The sequence below is a fragment of the Thermothielavioides terrestris genome, chromosome 3, assembly GCF_000226115.1.
Source record: "Thermothielavioides terrestris NRRL 8126 chromosome 3, complete sequence".
NCBI classification, from domain to species: Eukaryota; Fungi; Ascomycota; class Sordariomycetes; order Sordariales; family Chaetomiaceae; genus Thermothielavioides; species Thermothielavioides terrestris.
In genome coordinates, this window is record NC_016459.1 from 3,364,212 (window position 1) to 3,386,034 (window position 21,823).

The following is a 21,823-nucleotide window of genomic DNA, read 5'->3' on the forward strand; positions in this document are numbered from 1 at the left end:
AGTAGCGACGATAAAAGGCGTATACTAAGGAGCTTTTAAGGTATAAGCTTGCCTATAGGAGCGTATAGCAAGCTCAAAAGGGAAGTGTAAATTAGGGTAATAGACTACTTAGATATAGAGACTTAGTTTTTCTATTTGTTTCAGTATATTATATTCGTTGCTAGGGGGTCTAGCCCTCTAATTATATATATTTAAGTAGGCTAAGTCTATCTTCTTTGTTATTAAGTAAGATATTAAACAGTTGTTAATATATATTCGTTGACACTATATCGGTGGTTCTCCTTCTTCCAGAAAGGCTATTGAGCCTCTCCTTTTATTGTTCTATCTCTATCTAGACGATAGGTATTCGAGCTATTAAGCTCTAACTATATTCTTATCGTCTTTTGTCTTTCTGCTATATCCTACTAAACGTACCTAAGCTACGTATCTTCCTCTTAGGAGACATCCTTCCTACTACTCGATACGCACTATCTTCGTCTATCTAGAGGGACACTACATTCCTTTAGGAGCTATCTCGTACGCCTAGTCCTAGGTGTGGTAGGGTAGGTTGGTATAGAGGTTTTGCACCATTTCACTATAGCCGCTCTATACTATAGCTATAATACAGTCGTCGAATACGAATTCGCTATTAATAGGTATAACTATAGTAGACTACGCTACTAAAGAAGGGGGTTCAATATCTATAGCTGCTACTAGGGTAGCCGTTGCAGTCATCGTAGTACTAGCTACCAAAGCCATTAGGGCGGAGGTCTAGGAACACACTAGGAAACCGCTATCCTCGTATTTGTAAATCTTACCTACTAGGTATCGCTTTAGAATCTTGATAATACTACGTAAAGTGTTCTTAATAGCGGCCACCTTTGCGGTCTTAGCTGTAACTACGGTATAATATATAGCTAGATAGTCGGAATAGAATATAAAGGACTAGCCTTTCGAGAGTAGCTTATATTCGACTAGGATTTCTACCTTCTAGTTCAGCAAAAGCATAATTATATAGGTAGTCTTAACCTTTTAAATGTATAGAGCCGAATATACATTTATAGCGAATAGAATATTAAACTTAAAGGCCTAGAGGTCAACCTTCTTCGCCTTATAGTCGATCAAAGCGTAGTAGCTATCTAGGAAATCATTGCTAAGCAGAAGATTAGGTCCTAGAGAATCTACTACCTAAGCGGAGTAGGTAAACTTATATAAAGTGGGCTTACTATCTTCTATACTAGCTAGGAAGATAGTAAAGGTGGCCCAATGCAAAAGGGCGAGCTTCTTATTACCTATATCTATCACCTTGCCTTTATAGCGTTTAATAGTATAGCCAAGGTAGTTCAATAAGTTTCGACCGATAATAGAACGGCTAGCTCCTAGATCGAGGTACACTTCTAGTTCCTCGCTATCTTCTTTCACATAGGCGACAATACGAAGGTAGGTATAGTTGCCTAGAGGGCTGTCAATACCGTTATTCGCCTCTAGGGCAAGGGCTTCCTTAACTTAATAGGTGACGTTAGTAGCCTTAGGCTTATAGTTAGAGGCTAACTCGGCTATAGATTCTATTGCCTCGGCAATAGACTCTTCTCCAAGGTCTCTAAGGTCTACTAGATAGTGGAAAATACCGTTCTTTATATCTTTGTAAAACTTTAAATGCTGAAACAAAGCGTTGTAAAAGCTTAGAGTAGTGTTGTAGAAACTATAAGTATAGCGTTTAGATATAGCTTAATTCGCTATATAGTTCTTCTAAGTGCACTATAGTCCTATGCCCTTATAGGTTTTAATGTATTATTATACTTCCTATTTAGCTTAGAAGGTTTTATAGCACTTACAGTATATAAGCTCTAAATTAATGACTATATATATAATCTCCAATTCCAAAGATAATACTATAGTAGATATATCGGAGTATTCTAATATAGTATCCAAGGTATTAGTATTATTCTTAGACTTAGGATCGGCAACGAAATATATATAGTTGTAGTACTAATTACGCTTATAGTCGTTACAACGGTCCCTCTAGTCGTTGTACTAGCTCTTCTAATCATTGTGTCGATCGTTATAATGGCGGTCGTCCTTTTTATAGTTATAGCGATTGTACTCTCAGGGCCGGCGGTCGTCTCGATCTCGGTTACAGTCGGCCGATTGGTAGTAGTCTTCGCTATAGCGGTACCAATCCTTATAATTGCTTTAAGACTTGTTAGCCTAATATCGGGGCGCCTATTTGACCTTTTCTTCCTCTTTACTCTTGTCCTTGCCACTTAGCTTTTTCTATACGTTAGAGAACTTCGCTATAGCTACGGATTTAAGTATAGTCTACAACTGCTCCTACTTATATAAACATTGATCGAGAGAGATAAAAAACTAGGGGTAACGGATATATCGCTAGATATTTAGATCTATATACTCCTAGATCTGATATATAGTGCTTTACTAGTTAGAGCCGTCGGCATTATCATTTATTATACAAGCCTAGCGCAACTTACACTCTACAAATTCTATAAAGGCTTCCTCGTCGATAGCAATATCCTTAAAGTATAGGAACATAGTATTGAACTTCTTTATAGCTACTATTGAATCGGGCTTAAATCGCTTATTTAGGGCCTCTAATATCGCCTTAAGGCCTTACTTTTTAAGAAAGCGACGATAGCTATTAGAGATTCCTTTAGACCACTAGAGTTGGGCCCTACCCTTAAAGAGTATAAGAAACATTTTAACAATCTACCACTTAACAGATCTATCGTTATTATCCTCGATAAAGGTCTCGATATAGGCTTAAAAACAATAAGCATCGGTATAAGTAATTGCCTTGCCTTTATAGATTACTCCTAGGCCGTTGAGATCTAGGTAGAAAGGGTCGAATACACCGATATCCTTACGTTTAACCTTGAATTCGGTTCGGCCTACTATATAGCTAGAGTCGTAAGTGTCGTCGTAGTACTAGCGGCTATCGGGCGTCGAGCTATTACTCTAAAGGTTTGGCCAATAACGTAGTAGCTCTATATAATATAGGCTATTATAAGCGAGGTTATATTATAAGCCGATAGCCACACCTTCTTCGGGGATTGGGTATATAGTCTAAATAGTGGCCAGCTATATAGGTTAGTAAAGCTATACCGGCTAGTAAGGCTAGTTGACCAAATACATAGGTCCTTACTAACATAGGTCTAGGCCAATATACGATACAACTAGTATAGCTATAGCTAACTATACTAGAGATATTTATATAAGTCGGTCGACTAGCGAGGCCTAGGTTGGCTAGGCCTACCTATAGTAGTCCTCTGTTACTATACACTATCTTAGTATACGTTGTAGGCTATTTAGCGTTAAATTGTCGAGGCCTAGAATAGTAGGCTAAGGTTAACTAGGTGCTATTCTAGCGTATAGGCGATCTATAGCTTCTTAATAGACTTGTCGAGATACCTAGGAATTAGTCTTTATAGAGCAAGCTACAGATTAGCCTTCGAAATATATAATATAGGCATCTATCTTATATATAGTTTAGTTTAGCTCTTTTATATTCGTCTAGATCACTTTAGCTATTCGAGCTATTAGTATATCCATTAGCTAGATCTAACTATATTCTAGGCAGTCGATACGTCGATCTATATACTCTATTGTCTACTTATTTCAACTAAGTCTTATAGACTTCGAGGTTGTTACACACAACTATAGCAAGGGCACCTATGACCATACCGCGGTCAGGGGTGACGAGCGTTCCCTTAAAAAGGGGAACCTTGCCTATAACCCCTTTATAGAATAGCAGACTATATCAATATACTTTTATAATATATACTAGTGTTCAGGAGTGCCGCCTTATTAGCTAACGAGGCTAAGAGGCATTGATCTTTCTCACCTTTATACGTTTACCGCTAGATGGTCACCGAGTACTATTTACGTATAATAAGTAGTGCCTACTAACGATTCGAACCTATTCGCTTCCTATCGAAGGGAGCTAAGTTTAGATTAGGAGATATTACGAGTTACGCCTAGCAAGTTATATAGAGCAACGCCTAAAGCAGATAATACTCCTTTATAAAGGAGTAAACTTCGGAGTATATAATCTATAACGAACTAGTTTATAACCTAGCTACTATTATTCTAATACTAAGCACTTATAAGGAGTTAGAAGCTAGATAGATTTAAGCCTTATAAACGCCAATGTCTATAGGGATATACAATAGACATTTAAGTTTATTAAAGACTTCGAGGTTACCTACAACGTCTAGTAGGTAACCGCTATTAATCCCTAAGAACTCTAATACCTAGAAGCTATAGTATTACTCGAAGAGGCACTAGAAGAAGACGTCTATACCCAATAGTATATCGAAACATTGTATATTGTAGAGTATTCTCTCTCTTAGATATTCGACAATTATATTCTTTATATCTACCTTATAACTATTAGATATAAAGTCTAAGTAGCTGTTAGTAAGAACCTTATCCTAGACCCTAGGATCGAAGACGTTGCTTTAGAGACTGAGGACTCAACCTAAGAAACGCTAGAGACTTTAGTACTAGAGAGTTAGGGACCGCTAAAGACCCTAAAGCCTTAGGGGACTAACGATTAGTAACTAGGACTAGCTATACTACTAGAAACATTAGTAAGAACTAGATATAATCCAACTAAGAACTAGCTAGCAACTCTACTAAGTTTAATCTTTTAGGAGCAACTAGAAATCTAAAATATATTAACTATTCCTTAATAGGGATATAAAACCTATATTGTTAATAGCTACAATCTCAATAGATACTACTAAGGACTATAAAGAGGATTGTAGAATCTATTACTTTAGAATCGACAACCTAAAGAGGAAGACCTATTATCTCTAATAGCTTAGCTAATCAACGTTTTCAACTAGATTCCCTAGCTACCGCTATAGACGCCTAGCCAACTATCCTAGTACCTATCTAGGCTTCCTTAACTAAGTATAGTTATTTAGAACCTTAGAATAGAATATATAGATAGTTTGATCGATTCTAATGTCTCTTTACTATTCTAAGAGATGCTGAGCCTACTATATAGACAAGTAGCTAGACCCTCTAGACAAGGAGCTAGACCCTTTAGACAAGTAGCTAGAGCTATAGATATCTAAGCCGCTTTCGCTATATAGGACTTTCTTACCTAGATAGCTAGAATGATAGAGAACCTAAACATTATAATCGAAAGGGCGAACAAGGCTATAGGTATAGAAGACTATTAGCCTAAAACCAAGGACGGAAGTACTATATCTTTACAACTATCTATACCTATATCGAAATAAAAGATTTAGGACACCAATCTCTTCTAGCTAAATATAGAGAACGAGGCTAAAGAACCCTAGGACCTATAGTATAATAAATAGCAACTATACTATAGGGACGTTAACCTTTAGATTAAATAGGTAGATTAGGTCATTAGATACTATTTAGCGAGAGAAAAGACCCTATATATAGAGATATAGACCCTACTTCGAGGATTAGCGCTATAATAGTATAAATAGTAGCTCTCTACTATAGAAAAGACAGTATTGACTATATCTATAAAAGTATAGACTAAACATTTAAAAAAGGAGTTCGGTACTAAGAGATATAAAGTAGAGAAATAGCTAAATAAAAACCAATATACTATAAAAAACAACTACGAAGATAAGCTAGTCTAGAAATTCGCTATAGAATACTTTAAATATATATATATTTAGGGAGATACTACTAAAGAGCAATATCTAATATATCTATATAATTGTCTCTATCTAGAACTTCGCTAGCTATACTTTAAACTAGATATAACTATAGAGATAGATATATTCTTTAGTATTCTTAATACTAAAGTATATATCGTTAGAGATAAGCTCTGCTAGGACGTCGCCGAAGGCTATATTATTGGCTATAGTCCTATTGCCAACAACGTAGATATAGAGTACAACGACGAAGGACGAGGAGACGACTAGGAAGATAGTAGAGCCTTCTAAATAAAAAGAGGTAGAAAAGGATATTATAATCTTTAAAGAAGAGATAAGGATAAACCTTAGTGACTTAGAAATAATTAGTATAGAAATAGTAACTAAGTACAACTATTTAGTGACTAAAACTTCTATAGTATAACTAGATATAGAAGAGGATACTAACTATTTAATAATTATAGAGGAGGACTTAGACTATTCAATGGCTAGAGAAGAGGCGACAACGGCAACTAGGGAAGACCGCCTTGACCTCGACGACTCTAACGGATTCGGATATATATATATAAGAAGCAGTTTAAAGATAGTATCTTCTTATACTATAGTAAGATTATAGTAATAGAAGACGACGAAGACGTTAACCTTTACTATAAAATGCTAAAGAAGACTAAGTATATTCTTGTCGACGAATACAATATCGAAGCTAAGGACAAGGAATTAAAAGACGAGGAAGTCGACAATTCTTATTACTTATATTACACCTTTCGCTAGCTTAGACTAAGCTAGAACAAACTACTATAACAACTTCTATAGATTTAGCAATGTACCGCCTATAGCAAAGTCTTTGTAATATATTATAAGCTTTTTAAGTATATAGCCAACGATAGCGATAAAGATAAGTATAAACCTATATAACCTTGAATAGACCGTTAGTACAACCTTAGTAACAACGAAGATAAGCTTAATAGTAAGGATATAAACTTTATACTAACCGAAGGACAGATTATAGAAGTATAGCTATATATACCGCTATTAAAAGCATTGGATAAGCAAGCTATATACCTTATAATTAACATTAGTATAAACCTAAGCGAGCTAGGCACTAAAGTTTACTTCGATATAGATAGCAATACTAACCTCGTTGATAAGGAGTTCATCTCCAAGTAGGCTAAGAACCTACGTTAGATTAATATAAAGCTATACTTTATTAAAGGCGTTGGAGCCTATACCAAAGTTAAGAAGTAAGTTGAGTTTGACTTCTATATCTAAGGAATCGTCTATAATACCAATGTAGACGGTCACTTCACTATAATAGCCAACGTTATTAAAGGTTTAGAAGCGAAACTATTGATTAGAACTAACTTTATACTCTATAATAGAGTAAAGATTAACCTTAATACGTCTATCTATTACTTCTAGTCCATCTATAATATAAAGGTAAGGGTATATATAAAATGGAAAAGAACAATCTAGAAGATGAAAGTCGTAAACACTATAATAGTCGTACCTATAATGGAATACCTAATTAAGACTATATTCAAGTATATAGATACTAATAACGACAATCTAGGTAGCTAGAAATATAAGCTCTACTTCGCTTTATACGTCGAGGGTATACTGGATATCGTTATAGACGTAAAAAGCGTATATTAGGCCGTTATAAGGAACAACACTGTTTACCTAATTACTATTGTCGAAGGACAGTGTATTAGACACCTTCTTTAATATAGCCTAGAGGAGGATATCTAGACGATAGTATAGAACCTTATATAGTAGACCTAGGATAATATTATAGACGACAAATATATATAGATAACGACGATTATATAATAGGAGTCTAGCGATAAAGAACCGATAACAAAGACACTAATAGAGAATAAGTATAAGCTACCTACTAAGTAGGAGTTCTATACACTATCTTATAGTATCGAGAAACTAGACGACATCCTATATATTAAGTTAGTAGCAAAGGTGAACATCTATAGTAGGGACAAACGGTATATAAAAGAGATAAAGGCATTGCTAGACAAGTATAACGTCTTCTATAACTATAGCATTGTCCCTATACCAAAGGATTAGAAGATAAGAATTTTACTTATCGACGGATACTAGAATTAGCTTAAGCCTATTTAGATTTACTCGCTAAACACTAAAGACTAAGCGATCGTCGACGAAGAATATAATAAACTATATATATAAAGAAAGATAGACTTTATAGACTAGCTAACCCCTATCGTTTACCTAGTCTTTATAGTCTATTATATAGTTGCTAGAAAAACAAAAGGCAGAGCTATAGTAGACCTCTAGCCCTTAAATATATTGGTAGTACCAGATATATACCCGTTGCCTAACTAAGACGACATTATAAATATAATGATAGGCAATACAATCTTTATAGTATTCGACACTTCTAGATTCTTCTTTTAACTTCTAGTCGTAGAAGAATACTATAACTATATAGTAGTCATTAGTCCTAGAGGTTTAGAACGTTTAAACATTATATTAATAGGATTTAAAAACTTACTAGCTTTTATATAGTACTTTATAGACCGTTTATTCTATAAGTATAAGCACTTTATATATACCTATATCGACGATATTATTATCGCTAATAAGAATATAAAGGAGTACCTCAAGTACATTGAGATAGTTCTCGATATTCTTGACAAGGTATATATTTATATTTCAGTAGAAAAATCCTTCGTAGCCTACCTATCAATGAAACTGCTTAGCTATATAGTCAATGGCGAAGGAGTAGCTAAGACGGACAATAGGATCGCTATATTTAAGAAACTTAAGTTCCCTAATACCCTCGAGACTTTAGAGCAATACCTTAGTATAGTCGAATAGCTATATAAGGGTATCCTATAGTATATAGCGAAAGTATAGCCTCTATAGGATTGTAAAACTAAGCTCTTTACCTAAGGGAGAGTAAGTAGAGACCTTCCTATCGCTAAATCGAAGAACGCTAGGAAAGTATTTACTTTGAACGTTAAATTCGAGCCTATACTAATAGAACTAAAGTCCTTTAAGTTACTATAGGAATATCTATATAAGTAGTACTTCCTATATCATTATTGTTTTAACAAACTACTGTTTATCAAGCTTAATATAAATAACAAGGGATATAGAGTAATTGTCTTTCAACTCTATTGCGAATAGGACAATACTAGTATCCTTAGCTAAGATATTCTAAATAGCGAGATCTAGCCTATTATATTCTTGTCTCGCCTAACTTCCAACGTAGAAAGGAAATATAGGAGTATAGAAGTAGAAGTCGCCACTGTCGTATAGGCAGTTAGGAAGCTCTAAAAAATAGTATAGTCAAACTAATACCCTATAAATATTCTAATAGACTATATAGTAACTAAAGGCATTGTAAAATATATATCTCTTACTACTATAGACCTTATAAAGGCTAACCTAAAGCTCGCCAACGCTATAAACTAGCTATCTTAGTTCGACCTCAACATTTTCTATATACTAAGAAAGCTCAACGTTGTACTAGACGCTCTATTATACCTACTGACCTTCGAGGAGGACGCCCCTAACGAAACCTAAAATACTACCAACGAACTAGAGGACATTTAGTCCATTATTTAGATCGATACTAAGGAATACTACGCTATAGACACTAGTACCTTTAAACTAGTTATCAATAATAAGTTTAAAGCTAAGCTAACTATAGTTTATCCTAACAACTGCTAGTACAATAAGATTATTAGGAGTCTTTATAATATAGAAGAATAAGCTAAGAAGATCGCTAAGTAGAGAGAACGTAAAGAGTAAGAAGAAAAGTTACGAAGAAAGCAGTACTAAAAGCTATAGCTTAGACCCTATAAACTAAAGGATAGTCTCCTCTACTACGTCGACTATAAAGGAACGAGGAAGCTTTATATCCCTAGTAGCTATATTAAGGACATTTTTGCCATTGTATACGACAATACTTACCACTTTAGGATAGACAATATAATAGCGAACCTCTTAGCATTTACGTTTAACTAAAAGCATTAGATAGTATATAAATACGTTTAGCACTATCCTATATATAGAGAGAACTAGACTTTAAGAGAACTAAAGCCTAGAGACCTTTAGCCAATTTAGATATCGCTATAGCCTTTCTATACTATTACTATAGATTTTATTGTCGGTTTACCTACTATACCTTCTAAAAGGATACTATAGTCAATGAAAAAGTACCTAATCCTCAACGCTATATACACTATTATCTATAAGTTTAGTAAGAAGAAGCTTCTTATAGCTAGAAACGATAAAATGTTAGTAGAGGAATAGGCTATTATAATTTTTAGAGTACTAACGTATATAGATTAAGGACTTCTAATATAAATCATTAGCAACCGAGATACTAAGTTCACCTCTAACCTATAGAAGGAAATCTTTTGTATCCTAGGCGTTAGCCTCCTTTTCTCGATAGCCTATTATCCCTAGATAGACGATTAGTTAAAGAGGATAAACCAAACAATAGAAATCATTATCTATATAGAAGCTATAGAAAAACTAGGAACGCTATAGCCTCTACTTCTCTCTACGTTGTAGTACAACTTTAATAATATGTTTGTAGTCACTATCGGAAGATCGTTAAACAAATTAATATATAGCTTTAAACTACACTCTATCTTAGATATACTTTACTATAAGAAGGGTACTATTGCCTTTACTAAAGCTATCAATGTCCTAAGACAGTAGTATTAAAAAGAAGTAGTAGAACAGATCGATTATATAGGCGCTATTACAAAGATATATTACAACAATAAGTATATACCTACCGAGTTCAAAGTAGGAGATACCGTTTACCTATAATTGTATAATAGATACCATCTTCTAGGAAAGCTTAAACGAAAGTGGTCGCTATAGCGGGCAAGACTATTTAAGATTGTCTATAAAATCAATAAGAACGCCTATAAGCTTAACTTCCTAGCTAGTTGGAAAGTCTATCCTATAGTTTTAGTTTCCTAGTTATAGAAACTAGATTAAGGGAAAGACCTCTTTAACTATAATATAGAGCCCCCTAGCCCTATAATCGTTAACGGAGATAAGTATTAGGAAATCGAGAGAATTATATAACGACGTATTATCTAAAAGAACTAAAGACCTAAGGTCAAGTATCTAGTATAATAGAAAGGATTTACCGTTAAAGACGACTAGTAGATCCTATATATCTAGCTTATTAACGATACTAAGGAACTTGTTAAAGAGTATAAAGAGATATATCCTATCGACTAGGAGAAGGAACACTGTAATAAGGGTATCGCTACTAAGGAATAGAAGGAAGTAAAGGAGATTCCTTGATCCTAGAAACGAGTTGTCGTCGAGCTACTATAGAGGAAGGGTAGCGACTACTAATAGCTATACTATTATTGACTTTCCCTTTCCTTCTTTCCTATTTCCCTTTTTTCCTTTTATTCGTTTATACTTTCCTTATTAGAATACATTTACTTTAGTATATCTATTACCGCTATATTGCTATTAGATGTATAAGCGTTGTCCTCTATCTTATAGATCTTCTAGTTTTTCCTCTCTTTACCTTTTACTTAGATATCACCAACGCTTTTAGTTATAAAACTATAGTTATTTAGTTCGTTAAGCACTTTGCTTATCCTAGTTTTCCTATATATAGATTTACTATTGACTTTAACCTATAAATGGTTAGGGAAAGCCATCTTATCGCTATAAAGGCATAGGGCTTCGAGCCTCAAGGGTATAATGTTCTATTCTCTAGCTGCTACTAGATAGTAATATTGTTTATTGGCTATAGGTACTATACTATTATTTTTATTTACTTCTAAAATAGCTTAATGTAGGCTACTATAATTTCCTTTCTCTTTATATATCAACTTCAATGTATCTATCTTCTTTAACAATTCCTTATTGCAATCATTTATATTCGCTATACGATCGATCGTTAGACCTTTTTATCACTGAGCTATATACATTTATATAAGCTACTATTAGTCGATATATATTTACACTATATTTGTAAATTGAGATAATTCGCTATATATTCTCGTAGTACCTATATTAACGATAGAGGCGACTATATAGTCGATTCTCTTAGCTCGCTAACGTTATCGAATAGCGAAGTGCTCGAGTACAATTATATCGATATTATAGAGGGAGATACTCGACTAGTCTTCGTTGTTTATAAGATGTCTCCCTATATAAGAAAGACGCCTACTAAAGGCTATACTACCAATATCTAGAAGAGGGAGAGCGCCCAACTCGTAGCTAAGTAAATAGGAGGAGTAAAGAAAATCGACAATATGCCTAACGTTCCTTTATATATCTTAGGAGCTTCTACGTCCTACTAAGCTATTACTAAAGACGTCGCTACTAGAACTACTTATAACAACGAAATAATAGCTATTAAAGAAGCTAATATAGCTAAAGTAATCTAAAACAGCTTAGAGACTGCTTATAAAAAGCGATAGTAGAATGTTACTATAGACCTTATTATAGTGTCCAACAACGAATAGGAAGTCTATAAGGACTATAACAAAGCGTTAGACAACGACACTATATAAGAGCATTTAGAAACTCTCTTAACTTATAAGTATATAGAAGGGGAGTAGCCCCTACAATGTACACTAGGGATCAAGTATCTAGAAACTAGTAACGTCTCCTCTACTAGCGTATAGCGCTAGGAAGTCTAGTAAGCTCTATATATTGTATTAGAAGATAAGGCTACTACAACTAACGACGACCTAGACGTCTCTAACGACGATAGTACTAATTACATTAATAATAAAGAGGATATAGCGACTAAGCTATATTATATCCTAGAGCTTTAGGAAACCTATATATTATATAGGTACTCTCAGCGTCTAACTAGAGCTATAAACAAGTATATCGCTACTATAAGCAAAGCACTTGCTTATATATATATAGATTTTAGTTATAATAACGAATATATAGCTAAGCTAGCGATACAATTCACTAGGTTCTACTATATAGTCCTAAAGAAGGATTTCAGTAATAAGCCTACTAGCTTTATATATAACTTATATATTTAGAGGATCAAAGGCACGATTAAAAGAGTCTTTAAAGAGTTCTAAAAGACAGATATAGTTATAGTAAGCTATATATCGACTATAATAAAAATCTTTGTATTACATTATATCTCGCCTAAAGGCGAGGGCAACCCTTTTATAAACGTGATATTAGTAGAGCTTGGACTAGCCTATTACAACAACGCTTAAGCTATAGATATAGCGAGTAGTACTAGCTATACGATTACTACGAATAATAATACTATTAAATCTCTACAAATAGATATAAAAGTAGTATAAACGCTAACTAAGGATCTACTCCAATTTGCCTAGAAGTACTAAGTCTATATTAAAGAAGTCGAAAAAACTATAGTAGAATTAGCAAAGTTCATTAGTATATCAAAAGTAAATAGCAAAGCTAGTAACCTAGATCCTAGTAGTCTTACCTTCTAGGGCGACCTTAATAATATATACTATCATTGGATAGTAAAGATTAGCGACTTATAGCTAGTGTACGATAAGACCGTGATAGATCTCTGTTATAAAAACAACGCTCTTCTAAAGAAGATCGACCTCGCTATTTAAACGACAATAAACTTATACAATAGCATTTATATAGGACTGGCATAGCGTATATAAGACGTTGAGCGCTATTTAGTAGCTATCGAGACCTAAGCTACTACAATAGATTTACCTACTATAAAGGCAGCTATTACAAAATAAGCTAGAATATCCATTTAGACTACTAGCTACTATAAAGCAGTACCTAAGATCGTTTACGCTATAACTATAACTACAATGTATATTGTTAAAGCTATATAGTTACCTATATAGAAGATACTAAGCAAGACACCTATAGCCAAAGCTACGCTATTGGTTGTACTAGCAACGCTAGCTAAGACGCTATAAAGTCAGTATAATAACGATACCTAATCGACATTAGAAGCTAAAATTGTCGAGGTTATAGGCAATAAGCGCTAAAGAAAAGTAATAATCGACGACAAGGTATAGAAGACGCTAATACATCCTCCTAAGAAAGTTAAGAAGATACTTATATCCATTGAATATAGAGTAGCTACAAAGACGTCGAAGGCAGCTAGGGACGACCTATATACTAGCAATAGCACCGTCGACCTAGACAAGTAGAACAAATGAACAAGTAAATTACAACGGAGAACCTTACTATAGACCGGAATAACAGATATAGAAATCCTATATAGGGTATAATATAGATTAGTTTTCTTCCTTTTTATATACTCCTTTATCCTATATTAAGTTCTATAATGATGGCGAGGACGCCATCTTTTTCTTCTTATCCCTAGGCACTTATCACATATAACTATAGCAAAGGCACCTATAACCGTACCGTGGTCAAGGGTGACGAGCATTCCCTTAAAAAAGGGAACCTCGCCTATAACCCCTTTGTAGAATAGTAGACTGTATCAATATACTTTTGTAACATATACTAGTGTTTAGGAGTACCGCCTTATCAGCTGACGAGGCTAAGAGGCATTGATCTTTCTCACCCTCACACGTTTACCGCTAGATGGTCACTGAGCACTATTTGCGTATAACAGAGGTCGATGCTTCATCATTAGGATAGCCGTCTTTATCTTTATCAAATTCCTTAGACAAATTTTACCTAGTAACAAAGGATATCTTAGCTTTCTATAGATTACGGTCGAGGGTAGTAGAGTCTTAGGTATTATAAAGGCTACAATTCAAATTAGCTAGAAGGACTAGGTATTTGGCCTAGGTATACTAGGTATTATAGGCCTTAGCTACCTAGTATTCCCTACTAAGATTACGCTCCTTAACTTACTCTATTAGAGGTATAGTCAAAGCTATAGAGGATCGAGCCATTGCTAATAGGTTCAGTTTAAGAAAGTCACTTAGTATACTCGACGTATCTTTCAAAGGATTCTATAGCCTAGAGGGCTTTTCTAGGCCTTTCGCTACTTTAGGAGGTATATTTTCTACGTTAGCCAACGTAACCAATAGACCAACTAAGCATTAGTATAGTAAAGTAGATATAGATCGGAACAAAGTAGCCACTAGCTATATAGAACACAGTAATAGCTTAGGATACTAGCTATATACTAGCTAGGGGACTCTATAGCATCGAGGGTGTCACTAAGTATAAGTAGGATATAAGCCCTAACGAGCCTTAGATTAGGAGGGTATAGAGTTACTAAGATATAGCCTTCTAGACCGTATAGAATATAGGGGCTATAGCGCTCAACGAGAAAGAGGGGAGGGTATAGTAGCCGTCGAAATCCTTATTGGACCCAACTGCTTAGTAGAGATAGTTGCAGTTGACTTCTATATAGTATATAGAGGCCTCCTATAGGTAAGCCGTCGCGATTTGCGGATACTCGAATAGTTCGATTCAAATAGATTCGATCGATCAAATAGATTGAATAAGATAGCGGTTAGCACGATCGTAAGTCGCAGCTACCATTTGATACAGTAGCACGCAAAATGCAATATATAGGAAGATTAATAGTAAGTGTGATAATGGATTCTAAGTGGGGAGGCTCCTACCACTACCAAGATATTCTTGGCAATGTGTGTAGGGCGTATAAGCCATGCAGGGCAAACCCTGTATAGAGCAACCCTAACCCAGAGCCTGACCCAGATGGGGTCATCATCTATTTATATACACAGGAGCATCCGGTATCACTCGCCATTGTCCAGACGTGAGTCGCGCTCTCATGGCATTTCTTGCCACGTTCCAGAAACTGACAACTTAACTCGGCCGTGTAGACGTCTACAAACGCTGAATCACTCGACAATTGGTCGAGTTGCCGTCGCTCAAGCTGCTTTACTACCCGCCTTACAGGCTGCGTCGTTCCAAGTGCAATCATATATTCAGACCAGTTCCATTGAACACGAGACCACTCGACACGTTGTTAAGGAGGTACGGCACTTGCGCCCATCACTTAACCACTGCACTGTACATTGACAATTTGATAGTCCTCGGACCTCGTCCGGAAGGATATCCATGCCCTTGGTGCGGCCCAGCAGGCTTTGGTTCAAAGCTCCAACGAGCACACGGTTATACTCCAGGCCCTCCTCCACGCAATGACTAGGATACAGGTGGGTGTATGCGTAGGACTCTTTTCTTTTCACGTCCGCCTCGCTAACTACCTATCGCCACTTTAGACACCGCCGGAGACGGAGCCTTGTACGAGTGCCGTCAGAAACTGCAATGCCCGGCACTCCGCCGTGCCCACTGTATCCGATGACCCCGTCGACATGGAGAGGATCGAACGGGCTCGATATCACCACCAGGTGGTAGCCGAACACTCCTGGTCTTTTAGTGCTGGAGACACCCCCTCAACCCTCCCCTCCGGCTTGGTGGCGTGGCATGGCACTTCCGCGAGGGTTAAACTGCAGCGAAAACGCCACGAAAAGACACTCCGAGCAAAAGTCCGAGCGTGGGTCACACTCTTTGGGCCAAAGGTGGTTGAGTTCGAGTTTGCGGTTCGCCTTCGATCCATGGCTTGGCTGTCGCCATTGGTGCAGTGCCGCGTCGTCGCGGCCAACGTAAGGTCGCAATTCTCCCCAATCTTCCAAGCCTGCAAATACGGAGACCTCAAGCGCATCAAGCTACTGTTGGAGAGCGGCGAAGCCAGCATCAACGACAGAAACATCATTGGTGACGGGCTATTATGGGTGAGTGCTAGGGTTTTCTTTCCTTCTCGACCTAGTAACACGCTAAGAGCTTTACCGCTGGCCCCGACAGAGCCAGCGCCTGGCTCTCCTTCTTGGAATTGCCACCTCGTCCACACATCATCGGCGATGTCTCAGAGCATATTAACATTTGACTCTCTAGTATGCTGTTCAGTGCCATCAGGAACCCCGGCCGACCCTGAGCAGTCCGGCGTCGACAGTCGTGCAGTACCTCCTAGACTGCGGCTGCGATCCTAACCTCGAGTCCAGGTAAGTTTCAGCACTGAATGCAGATCGGCTGCGCACTAAGTCATTAGCGGACTTGCATCTCTGATTTTCTCCCGTTTTATAGGCCCGCTCTGAACCTCGCTCTGCGGAGTGGGCAGGTTCAAGTTGCTCGGGCGCTGATCCGGGGTGGCGCTGACCTATACTCAGCGGTTCATCCCCCTCCGCATGATATGCTCGGCGCTCCCAACGAGGGGATCCTCCGAGCCGAAATAAACCTGCTCAATAGCGAGGACTATTGGCAGTGGCAAGTGCCCCTTTCTGAAACGAGCACGCTGGATGAGTGGTTGAATCTGTTAGCGGCTGCCAGTGACGCGGGAAGTATGGAATATGTAATGAAGGCCGTTGACGTTCTGAGATTCCCGATTTCTTTGTCAAAGATTGCTGCCTACAGGGCGGTTACAAAGGCTAACATCGAGACGCTGGCCATCCTCCTGCGTCTCCGTGCGGAGGATGGCATCTCCCGAGCATCCATCGAGCTTGACTTGTTTCAACGCGTCATAGAGAGAGGCAGACTCTTCATGATGCACTATTTTCTATTTCGCGCAGCGGATGAGACGGGAAGAAAGGAAACGAGCCTCGTCTCGCACACCACGTGGTCAATCCTTTGGACGAGGCTTTTGGGGGACTGCAATTGGGAATTTCAGGAGGTGGAGGGTATTCTGCTTCATTTTCTACTGCACACCGGGACTGATATGACGGGGATACGTGATAAGTTCTCATTGTTTGCCACTCTCTCGCTGTACCGGAGGGCACCTAGGTGGCTTGACCAGTTATTTCCACACGAGATGCTCAACGGCCTCGACGCAGCTCAGGTGTGGAGCCTGTGCCGTCTCGGCGAGTTGTTCTGGAACTACCCTGAGCCGAACCACATCGTCCACCCCAGCCTCGCCGGCGAGTTGAAGGAGGCTCGATCAGTAGTCAAGATGGACTGGTCACTCCGAGGGTTCGTCAGCAAGGAGCCCTATATTGACCCGGACTTCGAACTGGGACCCCGCTATCGGTATTTAGACGAGGAGAGCGATGGATCACTGTCATCAAAACCGTGGCTCCTTGAAACGGAGCGAATCAGCCAGCCTTTCGACAACAGAGCTTCACTCAATGCCACCGACGTTATCCACGGCTGTCCTAACGTGGACGCGATCAAGGCAGCGGCTAGGCGCTCGGAGGGCAGGAGATATTTTCTGCGCTATAATACGGGCCGGAATCCTCCTCCCCTCAGGGAGTACCCTCATGTGCCGGACGAGATCCTGTTCAATGACAGCACACTATTCTACGACAACATCTCCACCGAGCAGGGCAGGCAACAGCTGTCCAGGTATCCACTGAGCCGGGCTCTGTGCAACGCCCTGCAGCTCGCCGGATACCGTGCAGACATGGACGCCGACGGGGACATCTGGTTTGAGGATGATGACGGAGACCGTTACTACGACGCAAGGGAATACCAGCCCGGCCCTGATCAAGATGATGACGTGGTGGAGAACTGCCCTGTCTGCCAGAACCCGGATAAATACGGGCTGGGGTTCATTATCCGTCGCGCTAAGATGGGAGAGGCGTTCGTTGACGAGTTCAGGGCGAGGAGGAAGGAGGGAAAGTATGCGACTCTCTGAATTTGCCGTTCGCTCATGCCTGGCGTTCGGCGTACTATGTTATGACGCACTCGGGCTCTCTGGGATTCGCAATGATATGCTACTTACGTTGACCTGGCACCAGTGGCGTTCCGCCAGCGATTGTAGAAGCTTGAGAGTCGGGCTGTTTGTGTCATGGTAAGCCAGCTACCTCGGTCCCGCATACAGCGAGTGCCTCCGTAGCACGGAAACTGCCAGGTCTAAGTAGGTCGGTGACGATGATGTACTCCACTGGTGAGAATGGAAAGTTGGTGGGAGAACACGAGATTACGATGGCCTAGTAAGCCGGGCAAGCAGCGGAAATCCGGCAGGGTGCTGTCCGGGCAGTCATAGCCCATCGCGATGCGCGAGAGCGTGCTCCAGAAGAAATGCAAACCGCCCAGTTCATCAAATTATGAGAAAGGGAGGTACTTATCGCCGTCATCGTCAAGTCTCGCGAAGAACTCGACTTCAGCGGCGTAGAGACCGCAAATATGGAGTCGGAGTGGACTGGATAGGCACCGGAATCCCGAGCCTGAATCGACTGAGTCGTTCAAACGTCAGAGCTGGGGCGCCATCTCGGCAACTCCTTCCTGGTTGGAGGACAGACTGGAGCCGTTTGCCTACCAGGCCCTACGGTTTGCGGGTCTTCGACCCGAGTTACTGAGAGGTAGAGCTCTCTGCATACTCTCGGAGCTGGCGACGTCGCCGCAAAGCACCAGCCGTGGCTGATGAGGGTTGAAGCCGAGTCAGGCATGCTCCTCCAGTCGGAGCTCAGAAAAGCTGTCGCTTCGCCTGTGCAACTGACATTTCTTAATGAGCTCACAATGGCGTGGCGGTTCCTCTACACAAATTGCTGTCAGCAGGAGTAAGCCTCCAACTGTTCGTGAACCACAATTGGTCTGCCAAGACCGGCCGATCCTCCGTTGGGAGCCGCTCCGACCGCCGTCGGCTCGCCTGCTCGGCCATCAGTGGCAGAACACGGCCCACCGCGGTACCGCGGTGAACATTTCAATTGGGGGCCGGGGATGACACGGAGAGTCTTCGCCCCGCCATGTCAGCCGCCGCGGGGTATGTGGATCTTTTGGCTGGCGTTTCTGGATTCCCGAGCACTTGGGCTGACGGGCCAAGAAGACGATGCTAAAAATAAATTTCCCTCGTATTTGGCAAAGCCCGTGGGCTGACGGGTGGGAGCCGAGCTTGCGGTGAGAGAGGATGTTCGTGTCCAAGGTGGCCCTTGCCCTCCACGTGTATAGCCACAGGGAGGACTCATGCTTGGGTCTTTAGATCTTTTGCCGTGATAGGCTGGACGGCGTCCTCATTACGTACGGGGCTGTGGTTGAGCCAATGGTGCACCTGCGGGACGAGTTGGCCCCTCTGAAAGCCAAGCCGCGTAGTCTGAGTCTTTCAGTTGTTCTTTGCTCGTGTTACCCAGTGATTGTCGTGTCGTGACCAGATTTGGTACTTCGGTGGTGCTGACTTCTTCGTATCAAGCTCCAGTAGCGGCGAACTCACGAATCGGGACCAGCCTCATGGCAATGCTGCTGGCAGCGGCCTGGCATGCGGACTGTGCCGAAGCAGGCGCAGACTCAGCCTTGAAGCGCCTGACTGTGTGAGCATCATTGCCGAAGCCCAGGTATAAGATGGCTTGATGTTCGCGCCTCTGAAACCTCGGTCTTTGGATCATCATCGCAACATTCAGCACTTGCATCACAACATCCAAGCCAACTCGACAACATCACAAAACCCAACAAGCAAAAGTCAACCCCACCAGTCAGCTTGCACCGGCAACCTCCAATCCACATTCAAAATGAAGTACATCACCGCCGCCCTCGCCCTGGCCGCCTCGGTCCTCGCCGCTCCCGCCGAGAAGCGCGACACCTGCCAGTTCGGCACGTACCGGTGCACGACGCCTAACACGGGCATCGAGATCTGCGACATCCAGGGCAACTGGGAGCTGGTCGGGCCCTGCCCGGACGGCACGTCCTGCAACGACCTGCCGCAGAACGGGTTCGACCTGCCCTTCTGCACCGCCAACACCACCGCCACCAACACCGTCAAGGCCCGCAACGGCCGCGGCCCGAGCCCCGGCGACAAGTGCGACACGCCCGGCAAGTATCAGTGCTTCGGCGCCTACGCGATCCAGGTCTGCGACACGCAGAACAAGCTCGAGTTCGTCGGCAACTGCCCCGAGAAGTCGCACTGCGACTACATCAACAACATTCCCTACTGCGTGGCCAGCGTCTGAGCGGCGTTCTGGATTGGGTTTGGGGGATCTGGATGAATGACCTGCATATGACTGTTCTGGGACCGCATGGGATGGAAGGAGCATAGATTGTTTGGTTCTTTTCTTGTCACTCCTTTTGGGCATAGCGGGTTCATTTGTAATCTTGGCTTTGGCGTCCACGACAGATTAATGACGGTCAATATGAGCTTGGATTAGGTCCAACTTTTGAGTTCAAAGTACCTTCGCATCCATGGATAAACTCCTTTGCGTCTCGCATAAGTCCGGGGCATTGAGATGTCTTGATGGCGTGCCCAGCCCCCCATTAGGGCATCAGCTTCTTAAAACGAAGCTTCGATAACGATCTTTTAAATGTGCACGATGTACACGGAGCTAGCCACGAAGGAGCGCTTTGCTTCATTTATCGGACTTTTTCTTCCAATATTTATTTCACTATCTTCATGTCTTCATGGAGAGATTTGGCCGCAGCACCTGGCCATGACTTGGCATCAAGCTTGTGTCGGAGGCCCAAGAGCCACGATGCCACGGTTACGACTACATCAGGCGCTTAAAGACCTTACGAGCTGGAAGATAGAGGTGGAGAAAGCGTGGACGTCGTGGTTCAGGGGACCCACCCTCCTTGTTGTTGGACAACCTGTAGGCTGGTCTCTCTGTAGCACAACGAAGGCAGTGTCACCAACGTGACGTCATGCGCACTTCTCGGGTATTTTGGGTATCGTGAACTATGGGGGGACAACATTCAAATGTTTGATTGAACCCTTTGAAAACGACCTCAGTCCATAAATAGACGTGTGTCCTGCCTTCCCGTCATCGTCATCGGCCCCGCCGCCGCCGCCGCCGCCAGCGCAACGCGCTCGGCACTGAAGAAGAGCGGCTGAAAGGCTTGAATTGATTGACCGACTCCCGGTGGGTTGGTGGGATGGTTGCTTGACTGCCTGAACCAGCCAATGGTGGCCTGAAATCCCCATTCTCCACTGTAGCCCACCGTGCCTTCCAACAGCACCCGATCGCCGCGTTGTCCCGGGAAAACCCGAATCAAACAGCGCGCCCTGAGTTGTTGAAGCCATCCAAATCCGACTGCAACACTGATCAGGTCCGTTGACTTTTTTGGGAAAACAAAGTCGATTCGACAAAAGCGGCGCCAAAGCAGGCAGTTTTCGTGGGCGGTGAGGATCAGAAGCAAGGCTCGCAACAACTCAAATCCAGCCAACTCAACTCAATCAAATCCAATCCAACGCAATTTAACTCAATTCGGCCATGTTGGCAATCAAATATGGGCCTGGATTTGAGTTGTTTGGATTGTCTATTTGCCAAGACTTCACATTACCTGGCACCTCGCAAGATGCCTCCCAGCCCAGAGTA

At 40.8% G+C, this 21,823-nt stretch overlaps 2 protein-coding genes across 2 annotated transcripts; both read left to right on the forward strand.

Annotated features, from left to right (window-relative positions):
* Positions 1-15,166: 15,166 nt before the first annotated feature.
* On the forward strand, positions 15,167-18,219 carry THITE_117524 (uncharacterized protein; the record flags this gene model as incomplete). The annotated part of the gene is made up of 6 exons (XM_003654506.1): positions 15,167-15,217; positions 15,492-15,569; positions 15,626-15,748; positions 15,815-16,327; positions 16,509-16,594; positions 16,677-18,219. 6 exons carry the CDS (start codon positions 15,167-15,169, stop codon positions 18,217-18,219), a joined length of 2,394 nt encoding a protein of 797 aa, XP_003654554.1.
* A 1,687-nt stretch (positions 18,220-19,906) lies between these two features.
* THITE_2170708 (uncharacterized protein) lies at positions 19,907-20,988 on the forward strand. The gene has a single exon (XM_003654507.1). The coding sequence runs from the start codon at positions 20,027-20,029 to the stop codon at positions 20,462-20,464; it is 438 nt and encodes a 145-aa protein (XP_003654555.1). The 5' UTR covers positions 19,907-20,026; the 3' UTR covers positions 20,465-20,988.
* Positions 20,989-21,823: the final 835 nt, after the last annotated feature.

What these genes read in the sequence shown, in the direction of transcription:
- THITE_2170708 (XM_003654507.1), top strand. Translation starts at nt 20,027, where the DNA reads ATGAAGTACATCACCGCCGCCCTCGCCCTGGCCGCCTCGGTCCTCGCC.